The 16,417-nt window shown below is 41.0% G+C and overlaps 4 protein-coding genes across 4 annotated transcripts; 2 read left to right on the top strand and 2 right to left on the bottom strand.

The window, feature by feature from the left end:
* Positions 1-1,509: 1,509 nt before the first annotated feature.
* Positions 1,510-3,357, bottom strand: PCOAH_00007760 (Glucose-6-phosphate isomerase; the record flags this gene model as incomplete). Its single annotated transcript, XM_020057586.1, has 1 exon — positions 1,510-3,357. One exon carries the CDS (start codon positions 3,355-3,357, stop codon positions 1,510-1,512), a length of 1,848 nt encoding a protein of 615 aa, XP_019913012.1.
* Positions 3,358-5,533: 2,176 nt separating this feature from the next.
* On the top strand, positions 5,534-6,466 carry PCOAH_00007770 (Uncharacterized protein; the record flags this gene model as incomplete). The annotated part of the gene is made up of 1 exon (XM_020057587.1): positions 5,534-6,466. One exon carries the CDS (start codon positions 5,534-5,536, stop codon positions 6,464-6,466), a length of 933 nt encoding a protein of 310 aa, XP_019913105.1.
* Positions 6,467-6,825: 359 nt separating this feature from the next.
* Positions 6,826-8,289, bottom strand: PCOAH_00007780 (GTPase; the record flags this gene model as incomplete). The annotated part of the gene is made up of 1 exon (XM_020057588.1): positions 6,826-8,289. The coding sequence occupies one exon, from the start codon at positions 8,287-8,289 to the stop codon at positions 6,826-6,828; it is 1,464 nt and encodes a 487-aa protein (XP_019913063.1).
* A 3,322-nt stretch (positions 8,290-11,611) lies between these two features.
* On the top strand, positions 11,612-15,614 carry PCOAH_00007790 (Uncharacterized protein; the record flags this gene model as incomplete). Its single annotated transcript, XM_020057589.1, has 9 exons — positions 11,612-12,476; positions 12,660-12,775; positions 12,946-13,121; positions 13,351-13,457; positions 13,615-13,647; positions 13,747-14,001; positions 14,188-14,288; positions 14,584-14,688; positions 14,835-15,614. 9 exons carry the CDS (start codon positions 11,612-11,614, stop codon positions 15,612-15,614), a joined length of 2,538 nt encoding a protein of 845 aa, XP_019913156.1.
* Positions 15,615-16,417: the final 803 nt, after the last annotated feature.

Genomic DNA, 16,417 nt, shown 5'->3' on the forward strand with positions numbered 1-16,417 from the left:
TTTGTCTCTCGTCTTTCATCAGGTGGGATGCCCTTTTCTATGTGCGCTCACCGGAGGAATATCTAAGAACTGGTTCCTTGTACCTCCGGAACGTCTCCTCTCTTACCCCCTACATGAAGGAGTGCATGAACTGGTGAAAGCAACACATGGAACTCCTCACACGAAAAACAAAAAAAAGAAAAATTGTTACAATCAAATGAATGCTTTGTGGCGCCTTTCCCCTTAGCGTCACACTGGACCGAACTTCACATGCAAGACCTCTCCCGCAGCAGCAAAGCCGGGGACATTTTCGTGCCTTCGAGCAGAAGCCGCACCGGCGGTCGTTACCCGGACGCAAACAGATTGCCAAGTTTTAAACCATTGGGATAGGCAAAAAAACGAAAACAAACGAAAACAACGAAAGGAGTAAATGCATTTAGCAAGGGGCTTATCCAAACGCCGCTATATAACAGAAGGATACAAACTGGGGTTACACTTATTAGCATGTTCTGATAATGCCCAATTTAGTTCCCCCTTAAATCTACTATCCCGTCGAATTAATCGTTACGCCTTTTAAAATTGCCCCTTACATTGTAAAAGTTTTTTTTTTTTTTTTTTTTTTTTTTTTTTTTTTTTTTTTTTTTGCACACTGGGAATGGTGAGTAGATATACAGGCAAACTATAGTCATGCAATTTGAGTGACTCGTCGATCGTTTTTCTTTTTCCTTTTTAATCTGATCACGTTGGCAAATTTTTGTACGTATCGAGGGAGGCTAGTTTTCCGAGTTTCCCACTTTTAACACAGTTGTAAGTTTAACAAAGGCTCGTGTGCGATTTTTCCCAATTCGTAAAATTCCTATTTTTGCCTCCTGCGTTGGTCCAGTGGACGAGAATTCCCCTCTGTTGGATGCATCACCGGTCATGCGACTCGTTCAGCATATGCCCGGTGAGCTACAATCCCTGTTACACAACTAACAGGTAGAAAAAAGGTAAATGGGCGGACCCCTTTTGCAGGAGTGAAGACGCACTTTTACGACTTACTTGGTGACAAAAAAATTATAAGTACAAGAGTACCTCCAAAGAATGGTAATATTTCGCGCATGGGAAATGGTCCCTATCGTGGCATTTTTTTTTTTTTTTTTTATTGCAAATTGAAAACGCGTTTGGTGATGTGGGCACATGTACGTTTGCATGGGAATAGAAAAAACTTTTCGCATTTTTCCTTTTTCTCCGTTTGGCACATCAGCAAGGTACTTGGCAAACATAATCCACACGAACTTTAAAAAAAAAAATTAATTTGAAGAGACAGACATATGGGGACACATACGGAGGGGGGAGAAAAAAAAAAAAAAAAAACGAAAAGTTCAGAATCAGAGGAGCACAGGGGTATACATGCGTGTGCATCGGTAAACACGCACTCCTACGCGTGATTTTTAGCGCCCCGTTAAATTACGTGCCAAAAAGGGGAAATGAATAATTTTTACAATCACGCATGGTGGATATGGATTTGTCCGTGCGATGACGCTGTACCTAGCTGAGGTAGTAACCCAGCAATATTTTGGTGGATTCGTTAAACCCGTAGGCGGTGGTGGTGGTGGTGGTGGCGGGCTGCTTCTTCGAACGCACCTCGTGGAAGTAGTTGCGGACCTCCTTGGCCAGGACCTTGCCGAGTTCGACACCCCACTGGTCGAAGCTGTTCACATTGAGCAGGTATCCCTCAGCGACGATTCGGGATTCGTATAGAGAGAGGAGCAATCCGCACGTGTAGAAGTTTAATTCATCAAACAGTAGCAAAGTGGAAGGTCTATTACCTTGGAAAACTTTATGGGTTAGCAATTCTGGAGCCATTTTTTTTTTGTTCATTTCGTTTTCTTGAGCTACTTGTTGTAAGGTTTTCCCCATGGCTAAAGCATCGGCTTGGGCAAAAAAGTTAGTCATCAATTCATCATGGTTACTAACCTTTTCACTTGGGAAGTGAAGAGGAAAGTGGGAATGTTTGAAACCGATTAATTCTACTGGAATGATCTGTCCTTGGTGAATTAACTGATAGAAGCTGTGTTGTCCATTGGTCCCTGGTTCTCCGAAAAACACCTGACACGTGTTATAATTTATAAGATTGTTACTTCGGTCTACTGTTTTCCCGTTGCTCTCCATCGACAGCTGCTGAATATGAGCAGCAAATTTTAGCAGGTTCTGGAAGTATGGCAAAATGGCCACATTTTTACAATCCCAAAATTGGTTATTGTAAAAACTGGTTAACGCTAATAGGACTGGAATGTTCTCCTCAAACTTTGTTTTTAAAAAATGTTCATCCATGTCATGACAGCCATTTAGGAATTGTCTCATATTTTCATATCCAAATGCAATGGAAAGAGGTAGAATACCTACTGCACTTGTTACAGAGAATCTTCCTCCTACCCAGTCCCAAAATTCAAATACGTTCTCACGCACTATGCCGAATTCGTCTGTCAGTTCTAAGTTCGTACTAACTGCAACCATATGTTTGCTCAAATCTTGGTCATCTTTTATCTTTAATTTTAGCCAATGTTTCATGGATCTCGCATTAAGCATCGTCTCTGCTGTTGTAAACGTTTTGGAAATTATCACGATAAGTGTGTCCGTCTGATCAATGTTGTGTATAGCCCTGTTGATATCGTTTGGATCCACGTTGGCCAAAAATCGTACGTTAATAATTTCGTCTTGGTCATAATTTATATTGAAATTACTTTCTGCGTCATTTTTGCACACATCCTGGTTTGCCCCGTTTGCCTGGTTCGCTCCGTTTGCTTGGTTTGCCCCGTTTACCTGGTTTGCCTGGTTTGTTTTTTTTTGTTTTTTTTTCTTCTCCAGTATGGTGTTGTAATAGTAGTACTTCATCGCCTCGTATACGAACTCCGTTCCAAGGTACGATCCCCCTATGCCTATACATATTAAATTTTTAAACTTGGTGTTTTTGCAAGTCCTTATAGTTCCGTTTCGAATGCTATTTGAATATGCTTCAATTTTTTTTAACACCTCATGTACATTTTCAAGAATATTTTTTCCGTCCAGGACAATTTTGTGTGTATTTATTTTTTCGATTGGCATTCGCAAGGCAGTGTGAAGGACGCTCCTATTTTCTGTCATGTTCATTTTTTCTCCTTTAAATGTCTTCTCAATTTTTTCCTTCAGTTTTACTTCCTCCGCGTAGTCGATTAATTTGTTTAGCGTCTTCGTTCCATACCTTTGCCTAGACAAGTCAATGTAGAAGTTCTTAAACTTTTTGATCAGCAGCTGCGACCTCTCCTTATCCTTCAGATACTCCTTCAGGTTCACTTTTTTCTCCTCCTCGGTTAGCTTTACCAGTTCCGTGTAGCTTTTCAGCCCGGTGACATCCATGGTTACGATGGCGTAGCGGTGCAACGATAAAATAACGTTAGATCAAATGTTCGATCAAGTGGTAAAAAATTGGCAAAAAAATAATGAAAAGGGGAAGTTACTAATGCAGCCGGCTTAGCGCACGAAGTGAAGCGGTGTACCCTGCCAAACACACACTCGGGGGGACATGCAAACACGCACAACTACATATGTATAAGCATACAAACGCAAACGTACGTATTATCACTCGTACAGGTGCGTGTGCTTTCGCGGTTTTCCAATTTAAAAAAAAAAAAAAAAATTGCTCCTCCGATCATGTAACAACGCCAAGATTGCAGCGAAGTAAGTAAGCAATTGGAGAGGGCTCAAGGGATAATTTCGTGTATCGTTAATATTTTTGCATTTTCCCTGGATGGTCTACAGTGCGATTTCCTCGCAAGCTTTATCGTTCATTTCGATGTTGCAAACGAATGACAACTGTTCATTCCTCTATGCTACGCATAATTACTGCGCAAACAAATATGTACACGGATGGTAAACGAAAAAAAAAAAAAAAAAAAAAAAAATATAGCACGTTCACTTTTGTTAAATCCTTTCTGTTCCTTCGCTGGAACGGCGTACGAATATTTCAAACGTATACGTCACAAGCACAGGTGGTTGCCAAAGATCGCACCCATGTAACTGTCACACATGTAGGGATAGATGTTTTACGCAGAATGGCGTAAAAATATACTTTTTTTTGCAAGTTCTCACGTGCAGCAAATTTTTAACAACTAAAAGCTGCGTAAAGGGTGTCATGCAATTTTCGCCAAAAAAGTCAACTTGTAAGAAATGTAAATAATTGCGGCGAAAAAAAGGAAATAATTCTGCCAAAGGATTGTAGAAGTTTGTTAAGAATTTGCCAACTTTCCAGTTTTACAGTTGTCACAATTCGACAAATGTTCACCCACTTATGCTCGACAGGTTAGGCACATTAAATTAATGGTCAACGTTGTATAGGAGGTGAAAAATAAATTATCTTTCCCTTGCGAAAAGGGATATTATATGATACGTGTTCTTCGCTCCGCGGTAACGATTTGGTGTAGCGTTGCCAAATTTTTGTCGACACTTGGGAGAAGAATCGCCCCCCCAATTGGCGAAATATTGCGGGCTAAGCTTCACACAAAATTGGTGCAAATTTTACAAAAAATTCACATATATTTCATGCAAATTCGATGCAATTTTTTCCCCCTTATTTTTGTTGCTACTCACGCCGCTGTATTCCGCTTACCGGTTCTGCTCTCCCGGAGTGGCAATATAACTATCCGCTACACTGACACATTTGACGGCACCGAATAGGGCTGCGCCATTTGCCGGGGCTGTCGCGGGCGCTTGTGGCGTTAACACCGTTACGTGATTGCTGCAGCTAAAAGGTACGCTTCGGGAGTGTTGCTTAAAAAGCTACGCTAAAAAGTTACCTGATAAAGCTTAAGCTTCGAATGCCACTTGTATGCCATGCTCCGCATCCGCTTTGCCAATTGGGTCGAAAAAATACATTCATGTCTTAACTGCAAGTTTACGCCTCCTGCATTCAAAATTAGTTATTGCCATTTTCCCCCTCGTATGTTTACAAAAAAAAAAAAAAAAAAAAATACACACATAACATATACACGGTAGGGCCTCATTTTGAAAGGAATGTCTTCGCAAGATCCAAATAATTTTATTTTAAATAAATCAAAAAAAAAAAAAAAAATACCTATTCGCTCATGTAACCTTCATTTAAATGGAATAATTACGAAGCAGCAGATGGTGTAGCATATAACTCCCATTTCATTTTTCGCACCTGCGCATTATTCGCGCTTGCCGCAAATTGGCATATGCATATTATTTAAGTGCCTAAAAAAAAATATATTTCTCTTTAAACTCATGTATAACCCTCCGCGTGCGTTTCCATGACGAGGTACTTCCCCCTATTGCATTTTTCGCTACTTAAAAATAAACGTAAAAAATACCGGCGCGGTGAGCCCCCTGCATAATCGAAGAGGAGCCTGCGCAAAGGACATCCCACTTTAAAAAGGTCGTGCAATTACGCCTTTGAATAACACCAGCGCTTATGTACCCTTATGTTTACGCAAACATGAACGTGTGATCAGAGCAACTGATACACGCGTGCAGCGCGCACATTATATATGTACCCCCCTCCAACGAAGCGCGCAAAATGAACCCGTTCCTCCTCCGGCGCTGCCAAAAGTTCAAACCCTTTGAGACATTCAAAAGGTCCAAATGCCTAATCAACAACGCACTGAGTAGTAAAAACTTAAAATGGAAGACCACAAACGAGTCGTACTGTGAGTACATACTCACGCCCGAGGAGGAAGCCCAACTAAGACAAAATCATTTTCGCATAATTGCAAGCAGCGACATAAATGTAGATGGGCATGTCATGCACGAAGGCGTTAAAAATTATAAGGACAATATGAACACCTCTACATACTACAAAAAATTAAACTCCAATTTGAATGACATCAAAAGTGGCAGCAGCTTCTTTGGTCAATATTATGTGAAAATTTTAAACAGTCTGATGGAAAAGGTTCGGAATGTTCCCGTTATAAATTATCTGTACAACAATATCGTCTTGAGGTACAGAGTAAACATTCACGTGTTTGTTTCTCCACTGTACGAAAGAATAAACAATGAAAAACTGTTTGTAAAATTTCAAATAAACAAAAACGACGTTCGACAAATTATGTACTTTTTATGTATGCACGTGTGGATTTACTGCGCCAAGTTAAATACAATGAATAATCGATATTTAAAGATTCTCCTGTGGGAAATCATATGGGATTATTACAGGGCATTACTCATCAAGTACAAAATTTCTGAGTTTTCCTTCAATACGTATTTGATTAATATGCAAGAATATTCCCTAGGCTTTTGCATCGGGTTGGATGAATGCATAGGGAAGGAGTTCTACGCGGGAAATATTTGCAACCTGCTTTTTAATCACATTTACAGCGAGAATGAGCAATTTAAGAACTCCAAAGAGTTAATAGACTTAACCGTTTACTGCATACGGATGTACCACTTTGTTAACCAGTTGCCCGAGGACAACTTCACGAACGCGAGGTTTACTTGGCCAGACGTGAAGTAGGCTTCCTCAGCCCTTCAAAATTTTGAACTGCATTAAAGCCTGTTAAATTGGATTGTTTTTTTTTTTTTTTTTTTTTTTGTGTGCATGTACATGTGTACATACAGCTAGCCACCGACTCCCCGCGCACACATCGCAGGTGCGTACTTTTCTCCATAGGAGAACAACAACAAAAAAAAAATGCTAAAATAGCAACCCTATATGGGCTTTAAATCATCGGGGTAAATGCACACGTAGGAAACCCCCCATAAAATGTGCAATTTTTACTTTTTTTTTGGTTAGCTGGTGTGTCTTCCAAATGAATTATGCCTGACTTGTTCAGGTAAATTCGCATTCGCAATTGGGATGTGTGCCTCTCCCTGTTAAGTGCTAACCGACTTCACGTGGATGTGAACGTACACATTCTGGCCCCACAGCTGCGTCAACTTGTAAGACACATTTCTGCGCATGTTAATAATAAGCTTGTTGTGAACGCCGCAAATCATTTTAGCAACCTTTTGGCTTTTCACAACAATTTGATATTCAATGATGAGGGAGTTGTCCAAATTCACACACCATGACAGCATGTTGTGCTTGACTTTATAAGGGACATCCTTATTAAACCAGCAATACAAATAGGTGTTAATCAGCTGTTCAACGACTTGTACTTTGGTCAAAGTTGTGTTGGAATCCTTGGGGTACACCCAAAATTGATTTTTAGCCTTAAACTTGGCGATATAATCCAATAATTCCTCAATACCTTTGTTATATTTTGCAGAAATAAAAAATATGTTGTCAAAATTCCCGTTGCTCATAAATTCCTTAGCCCGCGCATTGGCCCACTTATTGTTTGTGCATAAATCTACTTTGTTTAGGACGAGTATCACCGGCGGGACCAACTTTTGCTGTTCCCCTTCACCATTCGGCGTGTTCTTACTGTTTACATCACTGTTGTACGATTCAATAATTTTTTTCCTATTTTTAAGTAAGTTTTCTTTGACACTTTTGTCCCTATACTTGGCCTCCTTTTCCATTGCGGTGGAAAAATAATCTACAAATTTTTGCACATTTTTTTTGGAATTTTCGTAAAGCTCTTCATTAGTGGAGCCGCTATTCAAATCAATTTGTGGTTCCTCCTGATCATTGTCTTCACTAGGATGGTTATAGCTGTAGTGCTGCGTTTCCCCCTCGTCTTCGCTCTCACTGCTGTATGCTTCTACCTTTTTGGGTGCTAGCATTCGTACTATGTTGAACACATCGTGCGTTGGCCTCTTCACAGTGTCCGCGATAAATAAAACCAAGTCTGCTTCCTCATATCCCTTCCATGCATAACTCACTAATTCTTTACAAAACTTTTTTTTCTTATGTGACGGGACAATACCAGGCGAATCAATAAAAATTATCTGAACGTTGTCTTTTGTGTATATTCCTTTTATGTCCTGTCTGGTAGTATTAATTTTTGGCGAAACTGCTGAAATGGTTTTATTCAATATTGAATTTAGGAGAGAGCTTTTCCCTGCATTGGGGGCCCCAATTAGTGCCACTTTTAGATATTTCGGATTTGCCGGCTGTTCTGGTATTTTCCACGTATTCATGTAGGCACTTTTGGGTATAACTCCTCTGGTTATATTGGGGGGGTAATATGTGCTTGCGCCTTTTTCACTGGCCTTTCTTGCCCCTTCACTTTTGATCCCTTCATTTTGCGCCTCCTTAATTTTCAACTCGTGTGACAGCGGCTTCGCCCTTATGTATCTTTCCAAAATGGAAAAATTCCGCGCACTGAAATGTGGGGTACATTTGGGCTTCCTATTTAGTGGGCCAAATAGATACGCGGCATATTTCAGCATTTTTATTTGTACACACTGCGGGGAACATGCACAAAGTGTGTGCGTTCATTTGGTGGTTTCTTTTATTTGTAGGAGGCCACCAGCCGCAGGTAGATCCATTTCGGTTTCAGCGCAAAAATGAGGAAAAAATGAGCATAGGTGTGTCTCCTTTTGATACCCTCCAGGGGAGTGGGATTTTTTCCAGTGCTGCTGCGTTGCAGTTTGCTTCATTGATGCACGAACGAGAGATGTGCCGTTTTGCAGATTTAGCCAGATGGTCTATGAGAACACAATACGTGAGGATGTGCTTTCCCAATTCCCCTCCACATTGCTAAGAATTTTTTGTGCCCCTAAAACGGTGTTCCCCTTATGGAAGCAAAGCCCAGGTTGAACAGTTGAACATCGGGGTGGTCAGAAAAAAGGAGGGGAAAAAAAAAAGGAACATTTATTAACGACCATGTGAAAGCAATAAAATGCTGAAATCCTTGAAAAGTAGTGAATCGAGTTTTTCCTTTTGGCATTCAATATATGAGGAAAGATAAATAGCATGTTCTCAAAATGGTTCATTTGCACTAGTGCGCGATTGCGTAACGGGTTTGTCAATGCAGTAGGCGACGTGAGGACATGTCCCGTTCGCATGACACATTTTTGGAAAAAAAAAAAAAAATTCAAAACATATTCTTTTCGATAAATAGATATTTGTGCCTTTCCGCTAACTGGGTGAACCTCTTTGAGTATAAGCACTTTCCCATTTTTTGGGATACTCTGCGTTTTGTTTCTTTTCGTTTGTTCCTTTTTTGCACTTTAGCAAAGGGATGTCGCGTTTTTCAAACCTGTACATACAAAGCGCGTGTGACAACAGGGAAAAGGTGAAAAAGTGAACGGTCGCTTTTCTTCCTCCTCTTTTGTATTTCACACCAACCACTTAGGATCTCCTTCTACATGTGGAAAAATTTACGAAAGGGTTAGGAACTCATTCCATTTTTTGTGTGTCACATTTTTTTTTCAACAAATTGGGGGAAAAGGTTAACAGCCCAGACATATCGTTTGGGAAAAAGGAAATGTGCAGAAAGGGGGGGAGAATTATCCGTCCAGTGGGTGGATAAACGAAGGGGAAAGTATAAGCAAATAAAAAAAAAAAAAAAAAAAACTTTTTCTTCAAAGGGGAATGCGAATTGCGCATGATATATCTCACATCACACATTTTGATGAAGTTTTTTTTTTTTTTTTTTTTTTTTTTCTTTTGCTTATTCTTTCCCCTTCGCTTGTTTGGAAAAGAAACCACAGCAGAAAGAACGGACGCGACGGGAAAGACATTTTCACCTCTTCAGACATATTATTATCCCCCTATTTGAACATATCCCAAATTTTATGAAGTGATATAATACCATATTTAACGCTCTACATGGATGTTAATCCGTGTAACTCCTCGTGTAAGACTTGTTCTTTGCATGCGAGTTTCTTCCTAACGGCATTTTTTTCGCATTCATAAAATACGCATATGTGCAAGGAATACACACACAAGCTTGTACATATGTGGGCGTCTATATACACATGTAGCCATTTTATGAGCTTCTTCCCCGATATATTTTTTAACGACCGAGTGACAAAACTTCCGTGCAATGTTTTGTGAACACCTCTTGGTGGGCCTTAGATAATAAAGAACAAAATCAATTTTCACCGATTGGGACACTCGTTTCTCATTTTTCGCCACCCCATATGCACATCCCTCAACAAATTTATTGAACCTGCTCAGAGGAAGCACCTCGGGTGGGCAGCTACACAATCACACGCGTAGGCACATACGTTCACATGTGCACAGCTTAAACATATTCTCTTTCGTCTGGCCAGTCCTACACATGACCTAACAACGCGCTTTTTCTTCCAAACGGGTGTAGGATAAAATTTTGCGTGCCTTTTGGCGAACGCCGCCAAGTTGAAATCTTTTACGAGTCCTCATTTGAAACGAAAAAACGGAGCTATCACCTATAGCCGGTTGAAACTTTTTTCGTTGACCTGTTTTTTTTTCCTTTTTCTTTTGTCCTTACTTATCCCTTTTTACAATAGGGACAAAAACGCAATGTTACGCAAAACAGCCGTGCTTGCTGCCATACAGGAAAGTAACTCCTCTATGTAACACAGAACCATTCGGAAACTTGCAAATGGGTGGAGCGAAATCAGGGCGCCAGTCAGCACATGTGCACAATTTTATTTTTCCTCCCCCTTTGTGCAATCTTTGCAATATATGAAGAATACCACGTTGAGGGCATACGACCGTACATCGTAGATTTACAAACCTGTTGCAACAAAGTGCCAAGTTAGAAGCAGGCTTGCGTGGGTTTTATTTCCGGGCAATCATCTTCGCGAGCTTGTTCATATTTTTTTAATGTGCTTACGTATTGCACATCCCCCCCTACATGCGTGCAGTTTTGGCGGTAAGGTCACCCGTGGGGCGTTCCTAAAGGCGTTTGGCAAGATTGTTGGTGTGCTCATCTGTGAGCTTAGTAGTCAGATTACCAGTGCTTTACTAGCATGCTTGCTAGATGCTTATCACCATTTTTTCGTTCCTTTGCCGCCACGCCAAGCATACTTCCACACACCTCAAATAATTTTTTTTTTTATCCCAGATTTGGTTTTTTTCCTTTTTTTTTTCCGTTAGATAAATATACCGACTTATTGTGTGTTCCATTCCTGCCTACATTTGTTTGTTTTTTTTTTTTTCGTTTGTTTTTCCCCCCTTTTTTTCTGCAATCCGTGCGGTTTATTATTCTTTTCCAAATGTGAGGGGGCCAACCGTTTTTCTTCTTTGCTTCCAATTGTGCCTACCCAATACATACATGCAGAGTAATTAAAATGTTTAATTGCGCCAGGGGGAGAAGCGTTCGTGAAATTTGTTTGTAGCAGTACGGATTCGTTGCAGAGGACGAGGGCCAAGTGGCAAAAAAGGAGAGGGGAAATACGTCAGTATATTACCACTGTGTATATATACACATAATATGTGATCACATGTAGGAACCCCACACAGGCCTACGTATGTACCACTGCCCCCGTCCTGAAGGCACCGTCGCATGAGCGAACCGGGAAGAAGCACCCCTCCCCTCCGCAAAAATACAAAATTAAAACAACCGTCGTAGAAGCTGGGGAACCGGCTCTGGCAAGGGACAACCAACCAGTGAGGACACCGAAGGAAGTACCGCCTATCCGTTTTGCGAGCCGCTTAACAGACCGCCTTACAAATCGCTTTCCAACTGCATAGCAACTGCGTAGCAACTGCTTTTGACGCCCTCCAGCGAAAGAATGAATTTGCACCCCACACCACCTACCCCGCAAGAGTAATCACACAATGAAGAAAACGGGACAGGGAAAATCGTCCGAAACGCACAGGAGCGTCAACCAGGAGAGGCTGGCCTACGTAATGTGCTGCCTCGTAGGGAACGAAGTAAACGTTCATATGAAGGATGGAAATGAAGTGAAAGGATTATTTCACGCATATAATTATGCAAATAAAGGAGAAAAAAAACAAGGTGATATTTCGTTAAATTACGCTAGGGTTCAACCGAAGAAGGACCAAGTTAGCGGCCCAATAAATAAAGCAATGATCATTCCAGAAAATTCATACAACGTAATTGTTGTGAAAAATATGAACCTAGAGTTAAAAGACCCAGATGGGGTGCAAAATGTGAAAGGGAGGTTTCAAATTGATACAGACATTTCGGAAAAAAAAAAAAAATATAATTTAAATAGTGCCAATAGAGAGTTAAAGAGGTGGGTATGTGAAGGCTCATTTTACGACGAAAATAAATTAACGTTAGACGATAACACGAAAGAACCATGGGATCAATTCGAACACAACAGGAAGTTGTATGGGGTCACAACTACATATAAAGAAGAATTATACACCACAAACTTAGACGTGAACAAGATTCCGCAGCATGTAAAAATGCACGCAGATAAAATTGCCAAGGAATTGGAAAACAGAGGAATGCACCTCGACCCAGAGGATGCAGAAAGGGACAATAAAGAATTGGACGAGGAAGATTTGTTCGGAGCCGTTAGACAAAGTAAGGATAAATTCGGGAAATTTTTCAAAGGCAAAAGGGAGGAAGGAAAAAGCAGCCACCCGCAGGGCAGGTTTAACCAGTTCGCCCTCAGGGACTTGAAGGAGAAAATCCAGTCAGTCAAAATGGAGAACGAGAAAAAATATCCAAGTGGGTGAACTCGCCACGCAACTGCGTTAGCGTCCGTGTTAGCGTCTGCTCAAATGGCGCCCCGATTGACCTAATCCTTTGGTCACCTTTGTATCCTCTACCATTTTTTGCCGCCCCTACCCGACGGACAATGCAACATTTTCCCTCTCTTTCCTTTTCCTTCCCCCCGCACATTATCTGAAGCTAATAAGCAGAAAAAAATAAATTTCACCATATCGGCAAGTGGGGAAGACGTGGAAAGCAGCGAGAAAAACAATGACTCCTCGAAGAAGGAAGACGGAAAAAGCGCGGAGTTTATTGTAAGAGTTCAAAGGAAAAATAGATGCGTTCTAGTTGCCCATTCATTTGCGCGTTTGCCCTATGCGTATCATGTGTGCATACCCAAACGAACACATCCCCCTGACGTTCCCTTGTTTGCACTTCATTAGTACATCTATCAGTTCACCCTCCTGTTCATCCGCCCGTGCAGGGAATCAATGCCCTAAATTTAGAACCAGCGTTGCCAAGACTGGATGAAAAAACCCGAACGGAATGGATCATGTTTAAGAATAAGGCAAAAAATAAAATTGTCAACAAGAAGGACAAGTCAACGGAAAAACAAGAATTTATAACAGCAGCAAAGGAGTTTAATGAAAAATTAGCCAAGTAAAAAAAAAAAAAAAAAAAAAAAATTCGATTTTTTTAAATTGAGCACGTTAATACGTCATGTATACAAATGCTGATATGTACACATATGCATTTACACCCCATTCGATAACTTCGTGGAAGACATAGTTATGTAAAATTTATCTCTCTTCATTTACATCTCCCGATTACAACTGTTAAATATCAAATGAGTAAATTTTTCCTTTTTTTTTTTTTTCGCAATTTTTAGCAAAATGAGTACACACACGCAGGAATCGAAGAATGAAGGGAACTTTGACCAGCTGGAGATCGACAACCCGCCGTCGGAGCTGCAGACAACTGAGTCAAACATTACAGGTGAGGTCTCCGTGGGGGACTCTATCGCACTGGTGGCAGTTGACCGAATGGTGGATAGGCCCATTGGAAGCGCTACGGTGGTCACCACATACATATACGCGTTACACTAATTACACATTTTTTTTTTTTTTTTTTTTTTTTTACCGCCCCCCTGCAGAGAACGTCAACAATGACAACGTGGACGAAACGGGTAAAACATCCTGCACATTGTAGAGATGACTAAGTGATACGTCCGCAATAACGCCCTCTTAACTATGCCTTCTTCTTCTTTCCTCCCGTCAATAAGCAGATGAGAATATAGCCCCTGAAAACGAAAACACGATAGTAAAGAGCAACACCGTCAGTTTGAGCAACTCGAGTCTGCGCCCGTACGATGCCTACATTTCAAACTTTAACAACTTTAGTAACCTAAGCAATTTTAACAACCTGAGTAGCCTGAGCAACATTAGTAACCAGAACAGCATTGGCAATCTGAACGACCTGAACGAGTTTAACTATGCCAAACAATTTAACATGAAGCATGGCATGGTTGGCCATAACGCGGGTACGAGGGAGGAGTGTACACACAAGCGCTACTATGCAATGCCCGCGTGAAGAGGAAATATATTTGCGGGGAATAGTTTTCTTAGTTATACACATAGCAGACAGTTGTAGGATGTGCCTGCCCCAATTGAGCATTTCTAAATTACTTTTTTTTTTGCCCCCCTTTTTGTATTATCACCCAACGCAGAGTACCGCCCCATGGTAGCCCAAGTACCCAACACGCCAACTCAGATATACCCTACGTCCGATTTGTATATGCGAAAAAATGTAGGGACGAGACCAACATATGTAAGAATGGCCCCTTAGTACATGTGTGCATGAAGTGAATCCTCCACAGCTTGATCATTTAGGGAGATCACCCCTGTGGAGTTCACTCCACCTCCAATTGTTGAATCCGTTTGGGGGTTAATTTGCCATTTGTTAATTGAACTGCATGTGGCTACTCGCATCCGCGGCGTGTTTACAAAATAAATGGCACCATTGTAGTGTTGGATAATTGGGGCATATACACATATGTATACATATATACGTACATATATTTTTCAACTCATTTATCTGTTGCCCTTTCCCCCTTTTATTGCAGCAAAATGTGGACATGCTGGTGAACAAGTTTCATAACAATGTCAACCACCACCACAAGTATCCATCGTATAGGAAGCACCACAAGGAGTTCCACCCCTTTCCGACGGTAATGCATTACGGCAGCGTGCCCGTAGGAGACGCTACGAATTCTTTTTGTATCCCTGTGCATGTGAAAAAGGGTGCAGAGAAGAATTGCACTCGAACTGAGTAGACATATTTATACGTGCACATCCCCACTTTTTCTCCCCTCAGCGAACTTTCACACCGAAGAAACACTTCGACTCCCTTATGAACAACACCCTGAGGAACTCCAAAATGGAGGACTGCGTAAAAAGTCCCATCCACTTCAGAAACAACAGGCAGTATAGTTACAAAAACGTTTTCGGAGGACCTGCCATGCGTGCACCTGTCCACATATACAAGGAGGCAAACCATTTCCCCAGGAACATACCAGTGCAGCCGAACGTGCCAGGCATTCTGGTAAATGTCCCCGTCATACCTGTTGTCCACCCAACAGTTAATGGACCATTTATGGATAGCCACCCCCAATATTATAACCCCTATGTCAGAGGGCACTACGCGAATTATTCAATTCCTCCAAATGCAAATGGTGCATATTATTATAACATGCCCGTATCCAGTATGGACAGTAATTATTCTCCAAGTAAAAACATGAATTTGTTTGCGCCGCCAAATCCGCATGTACAATCTCCACAAGTGCCAAACGTGCACATACAGACTCCGCAGGTGCCAAATTTGCATGCACAAGATTCACACATGAACATTCCCGTAGCGCCATATATACCCCCAACACTGAACTATGGTGTTAACAGCAGCAACCCCCTGAACATGTCGAATAATTCCACTGTACCAAATCCGAACATTAACATTCCGCCGTATCCACCAGAATATGTTGTTATGAATACCCCGAAATATCCGAACACACAGACAGTGCCTATGCCTGTTTACCCACAGTATCAGTACCAAAATTATTATCCACCGTCATCGCCCCATGGGATGAAGAATTCTTAAATAGTGCTGAAAAATTTTACAGCTAGCTATTTTTTTTTTTTTTTTTTTTTCTACCGCTATATGTGTACTTGTTTAGTAAATAAAAATGTGTGCACGTGAACGACTTTTACTCGTGCGGCTGGTGAGTCTCCACTTGGAGAAGATGACGACAGCGTGGAATGTGCCAAGTTTGACTTACTGGAAGGAGAAGATCGGACCGTGCGGTCGCAGAAGAGATAAAAGGGCAGAAGGGGAGAGCTAGCCAAAGGGGGGGAAAAACTGAACAGGAAAAACAACATATGGACAGGAGGACAATATATGGAGATACTGCCACCGAATGGGCAACCTTGAAAAGCCAAAGAAAGGCATTTTTTTTTTTTTCGGAAGATCCCTGCCGCACAATGCATGTTCGTATGCACTGTTACCAAGCCAGCTTATTCCCCTCATAATTAACTTTATATGCCCAATATATATGTGACGTATTCGAATTTGTGTTTCGTAACGCCAGTGTATAGAGCAATACAACTGCTATACACATGGACATCTGTGTACCAGACTCGGTACTCTGCACCGAATGAAGAAAATTTTGTTTACAATTTATTTATTATTATTATTTTTTTTTTTTTTTTTTGCATATAAAAGTGCACGCTTAAAAGACAAATAACATTCGAATTAAATTAAATTTAATTTTTAATATTTGAAAAACAGAAAGTTTAAATAGAAGTAGTGCGCTTTCTCGGGCAAACCGGAACAAAGCCAAAAGAACAAATGTTCTATGCGAAAGTTGGAGCGAGAAAGCCGAGCGAGTTCCGTAAAAGGTGGGG

This window comes from Plasmodium coatneyi, chromosome 4 (assembly GCF_001680005.1).
Source record: "Plasmodium coatneyi strain Hackeri chromosome 4, complete sequence".
NCBI classification, from domain to species: domain Eukaryota; phylum Apicomplexa; class Aconoidasida; order Haemosporida; family Plasmodiidae; genus Plasmodium; species Plasmodium coatneyi.